This window comes from Montipora foliosa, chromosome 5, assembly GCF_036669935.1.
Source record: "Montipora foliosa isolate CH-2021 chromosome 5, ASM3666993v2, whole genome shotgun sequence".
In the NCBI taxonomy this organism is placed as follows: Eukaryota; Metazoa; Cnidaria; class Anthozoa; order Scleractinia; family Acroporidae; genus Montipora; species Montipora foliosa.
Genome location: NC_090873.1, coordinates 25,010,139 through 25,022,607, shown reverse-complemented (window position 1 = coordinate 25,022,607; position 12,469 = coordinate 25,010,139). Strand labels below are relative to the sequence as shown.

General features: G+C 40.3%; 2 protein-coding genes across 2 annotated transcripts; both read right to left on the bottom strand.

The window, feature by feature from the left end:
* Positions 1-1,296: 1,296 nt before the first annotated feature.
* Positions 1,297-4,473, bottom strand: LOC138002505 (uncharacterized). The gene has a single exon (XM_068848540.1). The coding sequence runs from the start codon at positions 4,471-4,473 to the stop codon at positions 1,297-1,299; it is 3,177 nt and encodes a 1,058-aa protein (XP_068704641.1).
* Positions 4,474-5,197: 724 nt separating this feature from the next.
* On the bottom strand, positions 5,198-6,400 carry LOC138002503 (uncharacterized). Its single transcript, XM_068848539.1, has one exon. It carries the CDS (start codon positions 6,398-6,400, stop codon positions 5,198-5,200), a length of 1,203 nt encoding a protein of 400 aa, XP_068704640.1.
* Between the last annotated feature and the right edge of the window lie 6,069 nt (positions 6,401-12,469).

The window sequence follows — 12,469 nt, the reverse complement described above, 5'->3', positions numbered from 1 at the left end:
TAAGCTTCAATTTGGAAAAGAACGCCATACATTGCTTTGTATTTTAAAGCTTTTTACAAATGTTGTTGATCAATTATCTTCGAAAAATGCGTGGTTACCCCCAATTTTCCTTTTGGATTTCAGTAAACCGCGCAAAAACACCTTTGAATTAGTAGGCGCCGTCCTTAATTTCAGTTCAGTTATTTTTAGAGAGACGTCCGCAAAGCCAGAAGAATTCAAAATGGTGTTGCAAGTTAACATACATACATACATATCTTTATTTTCGTCAAGCAATCGGTAAAATGGGCAACTATACAGGTGATGTAGTCCTACTGTTAAAATAAAATACCAAAGAAAACTGGTACAACAGTAAGTCTGTCATAAAGTACAATAAATAATGTGAATTCAACTGAGTGGAGTGCAATTTGGTCTGAAATTATGTGTGATTTCAAAATCGAACGAAACGCACAGTGCAAGTTCGATTTGAAATCACAAGCATTATTTGATACCTCAAATACAGAATTTTAGTCAGGACTACTATTTTATTGATCCAGTTGGGAACAAGTTACAAAATTTGCCACGCAATGGCCTTTTTTTGTCCTTCATTTTCCTGTCATTTGATTGGTTACCTTGTGTTTTAATGATCCAAACTCTTTAATGATAGATGACTTCCTTTTAGAATACAATTCCTGGTAGAGACGATTTCCTCAGATTTCCGAGATATAATTCCGCCAATACACAAAATATATTACCGCCAAAAACTCGATAAGATCTAATTCCTGTCACATGTCAATCAAACTAAAGCTCGTGTAACACTAGTTTCCAGTTTTCAACACACTCCCCCTGATTGACGTCGAAGTCAATCAAGAAAGTTTAAACAAATAAGACTGATTTAACGCAAAACCTAATTTAGCTCTTTAGCCTCAGTGTCAAACGCTCAAGATACGGTCAGACAGTTCATGGAGCAGTGATCACTGTAGGGATGTCTTCATCTCTAACTATCTGAATGTTCATTCCACTGTCAAACTGTCCTGTTCTCGCATTAGTTACGTGTTCGTCACACACGTTGATTTCAAGAGGATACAGCTTTTGAATTGGACGTTTTAAGCGAGTCTTGCGGAGAGAATTATCTACTGTTACCACTTCTGCTGCGCGGACAACGTTGTCTTGTCCCTGTAACAGTTTCTCTACTTTCCCCATTCTCCACTGTTGTCTGGGTGTCTTGTCAGCATAGATGTGCACAACGTCGCCTACTTGAATTGTTCTTCTTGGTTCACCTCCCTTGAGTTTCTGGTACTCGCGGATACCTGTAAGATATTATTTCTTCCATCGATTTCTGAAATGGGTGAGAAGACCGTCTAAATATCTCTCTCGTCTAGGCAAAGTGTTTACAGGTACTGTGATGGCAGGAGATTGATCTAGAAGTCGACGACCAATTACAAGATGAGAAGGCGTAAGTGGAGTTTCTGTTAGCTCATCGTAGACATAGGTCAATGGCCTAGAATTCAAAACGCCTTCAGTTTCGATCAGCACTGACTCTAACTCTTCATAACTCAACTTCGCATTTCCGAGCACTTTCTTGAGACACCTTTTCACAAGTTTCACACAGATTTCGAAGAATCCGCCCCACCAGCTGGCTGTGGGTACATTGAATTTCCAGTCAATGTTCCGATCAAGAGCAAACTTCTTAACCTTTGCATCTCGGAAAGTTTTCCCGTTGTCTGAAATGAACAGGGTCGGTAGTCCTCTTCTACCGAAGAATCGCTTCAGCACTCTTAAGAACGAATTGGCGGAGAGGTCCGGCGTAAGTTCAAGGTGCAAAGCTCTTGTACTAGCACATGTAAACAGAGCAATGTAACACTTGTGCATTTCTCCCTTGGATAAGTATATATTCTTCACGTACAAGGGTCCGGCAAAGTCCACACCTACTTTAGAGAAAGCCATTTCCTCTGAAACTCGGAATGCAGGTAGTGGTGGAGTAGGTGGAGAGCTGTAGGCTCTTCCTTGTAATTTCTTGCACGTAACACACTTGGAAAGTACATCCTTAACAGCTTGCCTTCCTTTGATTATCCAGAATTGTGATCGGATTTCTCCAACTCCATTGTGATTCACGTTTTCGTGGGACTGCATAATCACGAGCTTAGTGAAATGCTGCTTTCTAGATAATAGAATGGGATGTTTTGTTGAGTATGGAAGTGAAGACTTCTGGATTCGTCCCTTGCATCGCAGAAGTCCGTTGGCATCCTTAAAGACTCCTAACTGGTCCCAAGTCGAACTTGATTTCTCCTTTTCTTCAAGTTTGGCTTGAACGTCTTTGTACCAAAGATTCGTAGCAATATTCTGATCCTCCATACTGATGTCAGTTATTTCTATCTTCCTCTTGAGCTTCTGGATGAATTTCAGCACAAGAGCGGTTACTCTGACAAGTTTACTGAGACTACTAAATCTTTCTGGACAGATGACTTCTGAAATGTTCTGAAAGCACTGCACGGATACTGTCATAACATTTGAAATTTCAGGTTTCCTTCTCAATTCCTTTGTTACTTCTTCTGGGAATGTACTCTCACCGATTGGATTATCAGGTAGGTTTGGCCACTGAACTTCTCCTTCTTTCAGAAATGGACCTCTCTTCCACCATAGATCACTGTGAGCGAGAACAGAACTCTTTGACCCTCGCGACGCTATGTCAGCAGGATTAGACTCAGACGGGCAATATCTCCAGTGATCCTTACTCCACAGACTTCGAATCTTCTGAACTCGATTCTGAACAAACAGCTTGAATTGTTTAGACTCTCTATTGATCCACCACCACACGATCTGAGAGTCAGTCCAATTGAAAACAGCGTCTATCTTCATAGTGCAGGTCAATGCCTCATGCACGGCTGTCATCAAATTCGCAAGTGTCAAGGCGGCCATTAACTCCAGTCGAGGGATTGATTCACCGATCAAGGGAGCAACTCTTGTTTTGGACGCTAGAAGGCAAACAGAACTGGTTCCAGAGGTTGTCAACCTGATGTAGACATTTGCTCCATACGCAGACTTGCTAGCATCTGCGAACCCATGTAGTTGAATAGACGGGACGTCTTCGACTTGAACGTCACCCAGGATGCAACGAGGTACTACAATGCTTGAGACTTCCCACATGTCTTGTAGTAACTCCTTCCAGCGCGACGCGAGACCTTCCGGCAAAGCTTCATCCCAACCAAGTTTTAAATGACAAATTTCTTGGAACATGCACTTTAAGTGTAAGGTAACTGGTGACAGCAAGCCTAATGGATCATAGAATCGAGCAGTACTGCTCAATAATGTCCGTTTAGTGAAAGTTCCCTCTAAGGCTTGTCTAGAAAAGGTAGCAAGATCAAACTCGAAATTATCTTCCATCCGATCCCATTGAACTCCCATTACTTTGACAACGGTTTCTTCGCTCACATTGTTGTTTGAATTTGACACTGTCCAATCTTCTTCCTCAATGTTCGGCTCGGTCAATGTAGGAGTAGCCTTACAAGACAGCTCCGGTTCCCAAGACAAAGATTCTTCTGCTCTTTTGATCATTTCAGTTAACTCTTCACTGTTCGATGCCCACTTTCTCATATTAAAACCTCCTTCTCTGAACCGCAACTTCAACTTGTGGTAAAGTTCAAAACACTTCGTTACCGAGTTCTCTCCAGATGCAAAGTCATCAACATACAAAGCTCTCACAACAGCAGCCACAAATTCAGGATCAATGTTCTCATACCTTGTTAAGTGGTTCCTCAATGTTACATTCAAAATAAATGGAGAGCAAACTAGACCAAAAACAAGACGAGTGAATCTCAGTGTGATCACTTCTGGGTTCGGGGAGTTGATGTCATCTACCCATAGGAACCTTAACAAGTTTCTCTCTGCTGGATTGACTTCAATGTTCAAGAATGCTTTTTCTAAATCACCAATCAAAACCACTTTATCGAGGCGAAATCTCAGCAAGACATCAAAGATCAATTGAGTTAAGGCTGGACCTGGTAGGAGATAGTCATTCAAACTTGGTTCATTGCGGGATTTAGCACTGGCGTCATAAACCACACGCAGTTTAGTAGTGATTCTGTCTTCTTTCAATACTTCTTTATGAGGAATGTAATGTACAGTTCCAGGAAAAGTATCTAAATCATGACTCTTATCAATCAATTCAACAACACCAGCATTTAATTGTTCCTTGATGACACTGTCATATTGTTGGAGCAATTCTGGCTTGGACCTTAATCTTTGCAATGAAGAAACAAGGCGATTCTGTGCCAACAAGTAATTGTCTGGAGTAATTGGGTGTTCAGTCTTGAAGGGAAGAGACACTTCATAACGGATTCCATTGAACTTCACTTTGGTAAGATAGTCTTCAAGAAAATCTCCCTCTCTATGCTTTCCTCCAAGAGTGTCATAGTCCCAAAACTTACTTAGCTCCTCTTTCAGTAAGAAATCATCTGAAACTAAGTTCTCTTCAATGACTTGACATTCAGTTTTCATAACATGGGACACGTTAACAGTTGATAACTGTGTATTCGCACTTGCCGCATTCACAGGACCACTCAATACATATCCTAATCTTGTACGAATTGCCACTGGTCCATGTAGCTCCCCCCCTTACCACGTGATTCTGAACCACAGACCAGTAATGATCTGCTCCAATCACGACATCAATTTCTAGACCCTCATCACCTCGTGAGTGATCAGCCAGAGGTAAGCCTTGCAGATGTGGTTAACACTGTTGTGCAATTTCAATGGTCTGGTTTGTGATGGGACCACAGATCAACTCAACTTCATAAGCATTAATGAACACTGTCAAATTGTCTTGAAATTCCAATGCAAACTGAACGATGCTACATTGTTTCAATGAGGGTTCATTGTTTCCAAAAGTTTGTATTAGAACTGTATCGCTTCCAATTGGTCGTAAGCTCAATTTGCTCCTTAACCGTGAGCTTATATAGGACTTTTGGGAACTTGAATCAAAAAGGATTCTCACATTGCAAGAATTTCCTCCATGAGGACTTCTGACGTTAGCTCTGGCCGTTTGTAACAAGATGCACTTGTTATTAACGTCTTGAGTAAAATACAAGTTTGTACTCACAGTTTGTTCTTGATTGCTGTCTCTAGCCCTTCTGGTCGTGATTGGATAATCTGGATAGTGTTGAACGCTGCACAAAGCCACGTGATGTTTCCCACTACAACGATGACACCTTGCTTGACAATCTCAACTCACATGACCGCTCCTCAGACAACCAAAACATTTTCCCTTTTGACGTAGAATTTTCTTTCTAGATTCTGGATCGGTAACAACAGAACATTTGACAGTTGGATGAGGTCCATTGCAGAAAGTGCACCATTTATCCTTAGATAGCGGCAGTCTCTCGTTGTTTGCAACCAGGGTTGACGATGTGGGGGGTCTTTTGTTTTGACCTGTGCGAATTCCAAAACCAAAATCTCGTTTTTCTTTTAACTTTGTTTGCTCAGTTACCGTTCCCAAAGCACATCTTTCTCGAATTTGCAATTCTTCTGTGAAAGACTTGATGATTGTATCAAGGTCCCAATCTTCTGATGTGCCGCGACTCAGGATGAGGCGTAACTCTTGTGGGATCTTTCCCATAATTACAGGTGTCAAAAATGTTCCGTATGTCTCAGTCGAAATACCGATTCCTTTTAGACTTCTAACTGCCGCCTCCGTTCGATCCAAAAGCTGACGCAATTGCTTTAAGTCGCTACCGTCGCTTACTTTTGGAAGCTGCATGAGCAATTCGATGTGTTTCGAAATAATGACTTGTTTATTTCCGAAGCACTTGTTCGAGCTTGTCATTGCTAAACCAGAAATTGTCTGGGCTGCAGAACCTTCAAGGAGCGACTTGAGATACTGGAATCTTTCCACGTCGCTTAAGGTGGTGTTTTTGTGAATGGCCGATTCAAACGATTCCCAGAAGGGATGCCAGTTGATTGGGTCGCCTGAAAATTTCCTCAATTCCAGTTTGGGCAACTTTGCGTGGGTCGGAATTATTGACGCTTTTGATTGTGTTCCCGCCTGAATACTCGAGTTAGAGTTTTGCGAGTCCAATGTCGTTCCTTGTATATCCTGACCCTTTCCAGTATTTTCCTCAGCTTCTATTGCCGTTTCTAGGTCGACTATGCAGGCTTGAATAGCGCTGGCGAAGTCACAGCTATTGTTCACGTCTTCTTCTATTTTCGTTTCGTCTACCAAATCGATAATTTCACTGTCCAATATTTTGAGCTCCGACAATTTATCCAGCAGGGTACATCGCAAGGATTTGAGCTTCTTCAAAACGGTAGGATCTCCCCGTTTATCAATTTGTTCCTGTGCCGCGAGGATTGTTTTCCTAACAAATGCGCGATGACTTTCGCGGACCATGGATTTCTTCTTCAGTCGTTTCTTGGGTTCCGACGACATGTTTACACGAGGTTAATTCATTTTTTCACTCTTTCAATCCTTCACTCCCGGGTCGCGGCACCAAATGTTTTAATGATCCAAACTCTTTAATGATAGATGACTTCCTTTTAGAATACAATTCCTTTTAGAGACGATTTCCTCAGATTTCCGAGATATAATTCCGCCAATACACAAAATATATTACCGCCAAAAACTCGATAAGATCTAATTCCTGTCACATGTCAATCAAACTAAAGCTCGTGTAACACTAGTTTCCAGTTTTCAACACCTTAAAAAAGCCTTGAAATATAATTGAATTAACTTTGAGAAGGTGATGTGAAGTGCATTCTCGTTCCCAGATCTGGGATCTGGAGCTAAGGGTGTGTTCGATTAACCGTACTCCGGAATAGGAACACATGGGACATAAGTTAGAAATCCTTCGTTTTTACGGAAATTCACATTAAACTTGTCAAATATCTGCTTAAATGCTATTTTAAACATATTTTTGTTATCCTTGCTGCGTCGAAACGCGCCAAACATACCGTTTTAATTATCACTCCACGTATTCTGGGTCACGTAGTCTTATTCCGGAATAGGGTCAATCGAACGCGCCCTAAGCTTATGTAAGCCGCGGCTTATTTTCTCTCGTATAAACGACCCTATTGCTTTCTGGGGCTAGAAACTGGAGCTCCGCTTTTAGGCCTGGCTAAATCTATATATTATTTCTCATCATCCCCAGAGCTGCCCAAACCGGAAACGAAACACTACTTTTTTTTTTTAAATCGATTGCAAGCTGAAGTTTCGTGAAATAATAGGTAAATAATAGGTCCTTTGCATGACCATGTTACGTGACCTTGTCAGTCATAAAAAAAATCGTCGTGGTACAAAATAGATGCCAGAAATGGAAAGAGCGGGATGAAATAATAGAAAGAATGCCAATTTTGAGGCCACTGACATTTAGGTGAGAGATTTTACAGTGATTATTGATTGAGCTTTATAGGGAAAACAGCTGCTTGCCATTCAGCACACAATTCATTTACATTTGTTCTCTTAAATCACGCACTTAAACATCAGTGTACTCAAAATTGACATTGCTACAAATTTCGACTCGTTTAAGTTCCATTTCTTGCATCTATTTGGTACCACGACCACTCTTTATGATTGACAAGGGCCACGTGACCTGGTCATGCAAACGGCCTATCGTTGAATAAATTAAGTTTGATAAGTAAAATTCACTTTCAAAGAAATATTCCCGGGGGCGGGGGGGACTCCCATATAAAAAGGGGAGGGATGCTCGTAAATTAAACCCCTGAAGGAGACCAATCTGGGTGTAGCCCGGGTTTTTTTGATCCCTAAAAGAGACCATATTAAAACACAGATAAATAAAAAATACAGTGACTTTTAATGATGGCAAAGACATCATCATCTAATACTTTCATTTAAGATAAAAACTAGCGATAAAATTTTCCGACGTTTCGATCTCGCCATAAGGGATCATAAGGGATCTGCCATCGGGAAACACGTCAGAGATCAACATGGGAGGGACCCAAGGGACATATCTCGTAGTTTCAAGATCTTACGGAAGTGCCAGAGCAAATTTGACTGCTTAATTTATGAGATGCTTTTTATAAAAGAACTAAAGCCAACTTTGAACACGCAGTCTGACTCCATCCGTGCAAAGTTATTTTTATAGCTCGGAGTATTTCATATATTCTTTTGTAAAGCTTTTGTCCTATTGCTATCGAGCCTTTTTTATTTTTTATCACTTACCTTTTGTAACGCTTAGTACATGTTTCCACATTTTTATCGCTTTTAATATTCTCACGTGTGATTTTACTTCTTATAGGCAAAGTTTTATTCACTTTTTTTCAAACTTGAAAATGATCTCAGCGAGATCGAAACGTCGAAAAATTTTATCGCTAGTTTTTATCTTAAAATGTATTTCGAAGAAACTAGTTATTACTTTCATTTACGTGAGGAAATATAAAAGCGTAAATATACACTTTTATATCTCTTCGCGTGCAACACTAAAAGAGATCTTCACGGCCACATATGATTGCATTTTGCCCAGAACACCCTAAGTAATACCAAAATCTTAAATCCTACCCCCCCTTCACCCCCCCCCCCCCCCCGGGGGGAAAATATTGTCGGCATTCCAAATAAACTTCATTTTACAATTTTACACGAGAATGACTAAACAAGTATTTTCTGACGTGCAAAACTATGGCTATCCATTAATCATTTCCAAGAAAGAACACTCGAAATACCAAATGGTTAAAAATTCTTGTCATCTTTATGAAAACAACTCGCACATCAAATATCAAGCCACATCAAGAGAAAATGAGGGGACAGAGAAGGAGGCTCAAGGCGTTGGCCGGGATATGTTATGTCCACGAAAGCAGGAGCCCATCACCCAGATGGGCTCCTGACGAAAGTTATTTTTAGACGAGCGGAAGTCTTTGTTCTAGCGGAAGGCTGTCTTCTGAGACGTCCGCATGCAGTCTTGCCTCGCTCTCAGGTTCTTAGTGAAAAGAGAAAATGATGGCGCGCGTGGAAGGCTGATGAATATATATTTTCTTTCAAACATCGGACCGAGGTTGGCCTGCATGCGGACGTCTCGGAAGACTTCCGCTCGTCTAAAAATAACTTTCGCGGACATGACATATCCCAAGGGCTGGACCGGGAGCCTCCTTCTCTATCCCCTCATTTTCTCTTGCCCACATATACAAATATAGTTAAGTTCGCACACGATCAATCCACAAAGACCGAAAATCTCACAAAAGCCTTTTCAAGCCAAAAAACAAACTATCCGCGATTAGAGGGAAGATAAAACTTCCCATTTCATTGCGTGCGTACAAACAAGCAACACACGCAGTGTCTTAACGCAGTGTCCAAAACCACACGCAACTAAATAAGTTTTCCTACAGTGTTCAGGATTAAACCCATTTCCTTAAATAATGAATCAAAAAATGGAAAAGAAGCTTTCTGTCAAATAATTCTTGACTAAATTTTCAAATTTCCTTTTTTTTTTTAAATCTGAAGACTGTGGAGAGCTGAGTACAGATAAGTACCGGTAACATTATAAATGGCCAAACAACAGAGATCCGACTTTAGTAAACCCCGGAAGGTGTTCGATTCCTTCTCTGCGTTTGTTAAACCCATATCCAAACAAAAAAAGTTACCAGAAAACTTGCCATTTGGTTTCAGTGTTGTACATAACAGCACAGTTAGTAAAATATTAAAAATACAGCTCACTTTCATATCCGACAGCGAAAGATGCAATTGTCGTCGATGTCCATTATTCGTCGCTTTTAAGATTCCAGATATTCATTTTTCACCGCTTGTGTTGTTTATCGAATTGAACTTCCATTCTTGAGCTAATATAAGTGTATATTTTGTTTAACAATAGAACACTATTCGCGTTACATCGGCTTCGCCTCCATTGCTTGTACTGTATCCACCGGGTATAATCTACGCCTTTCTGCTACCCTTTGAAACCTACCAAAGATACGCGCAGACGACTCTGCGCAAGAAGACAATACTCAGCAGGGCAGTGACAGGAAACACCCTATTGCGCAACTTTTCCGATTTTCGACATCGGAAAAAAACGGAGAAATGCGACGCAAATTTCGACTGTATTGGCATATGGCAACCCAGTAATTACAAAGCTATCCTTGTAGTACTGTATATTGCAATTGTCAACTAGACCTCTAAATTTTTAAAGAGGAAGGGTTTTGAATACTCTTAATTCATCTGAAAGATAATTGCAAGCAGTTGCAGCCCTACATGAAAGAGTACCGCGGCCTATATCAGATCTCGGCCCGTTAACAAAAACATTAAAACGTTTCCTAAGATTATATTGGCCAGAAGTTAAGAGGCGGAAGGTATAAAAATAATGAAGTAATGACCCCTTTGCAATGTCCTTTAGATTTCTTGGTAGTTTATGAATTAACCGAACTGCTCTAATATGAGTGGCTTCAAGGGTCTTTAAGTGTTCTGTTTGGTTCCATCATATGATTTTAATGGCAGTCTTTTGCACTCGACCCGAAAAAGAACGAGACGTACTCGTTTAAATTACCGGGTGCAACTCACTTTTTATCCTAAATTCAGTTACTATGGCAACTACTCGAACGTTCGATCAAGACAAAACTGAATGGCCTACAGTAGTTTTGCTGTTTGTAAAATAAAGGACGAGCAACATTTAAAAGGAAATGATGGCAAATGATACAACAAACAAGAATACTCAAACCTTACCTCGACAATTGATGGACAGAGTTTTGCTTTGCTAACCACAAATTAAAAGTCGAGCGATATTCTGCTGTAGTCGATGTAGAATAGTTCTGATTAAATGCTCATGTTGTTTAAAAGTTTTCAAATTTTCTCGCCTTAAGACTGATCCTTTGATTCTGAATTGCATCACGGTAGGAGTACGGAGGGGTGACCGTTTAATCACCTTTGTTTATAGATACTTAGATCTGTAAGCGAGAAAAGTTATTGCTGCAGCAAAATCAATAAACCTCAGTGAAGAGTTGATAAGTGAGGTCAATGTTGTTTAAATCATTACAAGTTGTTATTGCGAGGATAAATTATAATAGCCAAGATATACAAATATGTTGTCTTTATTCTTGTCTGGTCTGAGAACGACTTTCTGCTTGCTTCTTTTCTGTTTGTCTTTTTTTTTTCATGACAAGCACGTGCAGTGTACGTGTCTGCACAACACAGGAAAATGTTGACCAACCAGTACGGAAGTCACGAAACTGAAAACAGAAGGATGGCAGATGACATCTAAAATGTCAGAAAAGGAATATCCTGCCAGGGAATTTGACGACGGCGTAAAAGAGGAAAATTTCAATGAGTGACTTACGAGTAACCACACACAGACTTACAGATTGTTCTGGAGGCATGTTTTCGAATTTCATGAATATTCGGTGATTGAATTCGATCAAGAGTTCCGTAGTCATAGCGATACCAGTGCTAATTTTATTTTTGCTGTTATTATTAAAGATCCAATTATTATTGCCATTGTTTTGTTTTTAGATTATCATCCCGAAATTTGCCAGCCACTTAATAGTCTTAAATAGTAATGGTAAGGGAGGGGTCACTGATACACCACACATACCACATACACATGGCGGTTTGCACTCACCCACCCGGATACTCACGCATGCATGTCTCACGCATGCATGTGGAAGGAGGCCAGACTACAACAGCGAGGGGTCTTCCCCTCCCCCCTCCCCCCCCCCCCCTCTCCTACTGTTCACGAGCAGTGTGTCGGTTCTTTAACTTGCCTCAGTGTTGATTAACAGGAAGGGTTGTGACGAGGAAAATGTCTGAAAATCACCTTTAAAGTATCCCTTTAAAAGTGAACAAACCTCATATAGCGCACGCAGAAGTCTATTTGGTCACTTCGTACAAAATGTCTTTAAATTTTGCAACGTTTGTAGGGACAATACTGATTTTAATTACCACCATTTTGCACCCACATCTGCCTGTGGCGTTCTTTGTTCGATTCGCCGAAGTGTTTTTGGTTGGCCCTTTGGTTAAATATCCCGCTTTTTATTTATACTGAAGTTTTTCTTAAAAATAGCGAGACAAAATGCAATATAAGTACCTTAAAAAATGTTATAAATAAAGAGTAATACGTATGTTAAACTCCTCAAAAACTATCAACGAATTAAAATACACATAATATTCGCCTTGCGGTCACCCCTTATTTTTCTAAAAAATTATAAAAAGCACGACTCACTATTTAAGAATACTGGAATATCCCGAATGTTCTTAGGCAGACTGTTCCACAGAGAAGTACCCCTGTTTTTAAACGATCGCTTTGCTGTTGTTGTTCTGCAGAAAGGTACATGCAGTTTATTCTTATTTCTAGTATTTCCTTCGTAAAGTGAGTCCGTTGAGGCTTTTGATCAGCTCACAGTGATGCCGATGAAGCACTCTTTACATAGAATTTAGTTTCAGATTCCCTCCCTTTACTGTCGTTTCCCATCTGTTTCGCTCACTTACGTATACTAGGAACTGATTAAAAATGACATGTAAACATTTCTCACGCATGGGGTCTTATAAAAGAACTAGCGATTAAGT

Coding starts and splice junctions, on each gene's coding strand:
- LOC138002505 (XM_068848540.1), bottom strand. CDS start 4,473: ATGAAAACTGAATGTCAAGTCATTGAAGAGAACTTAGTTTCAGATGAT.
- LOC138002503 (XM_068848539.1), bottom strand. CDS start 6,400: ATGTCGTCGGAACCCAAGAAACGACTGAAGAAGAAATCCATGGTCCGC.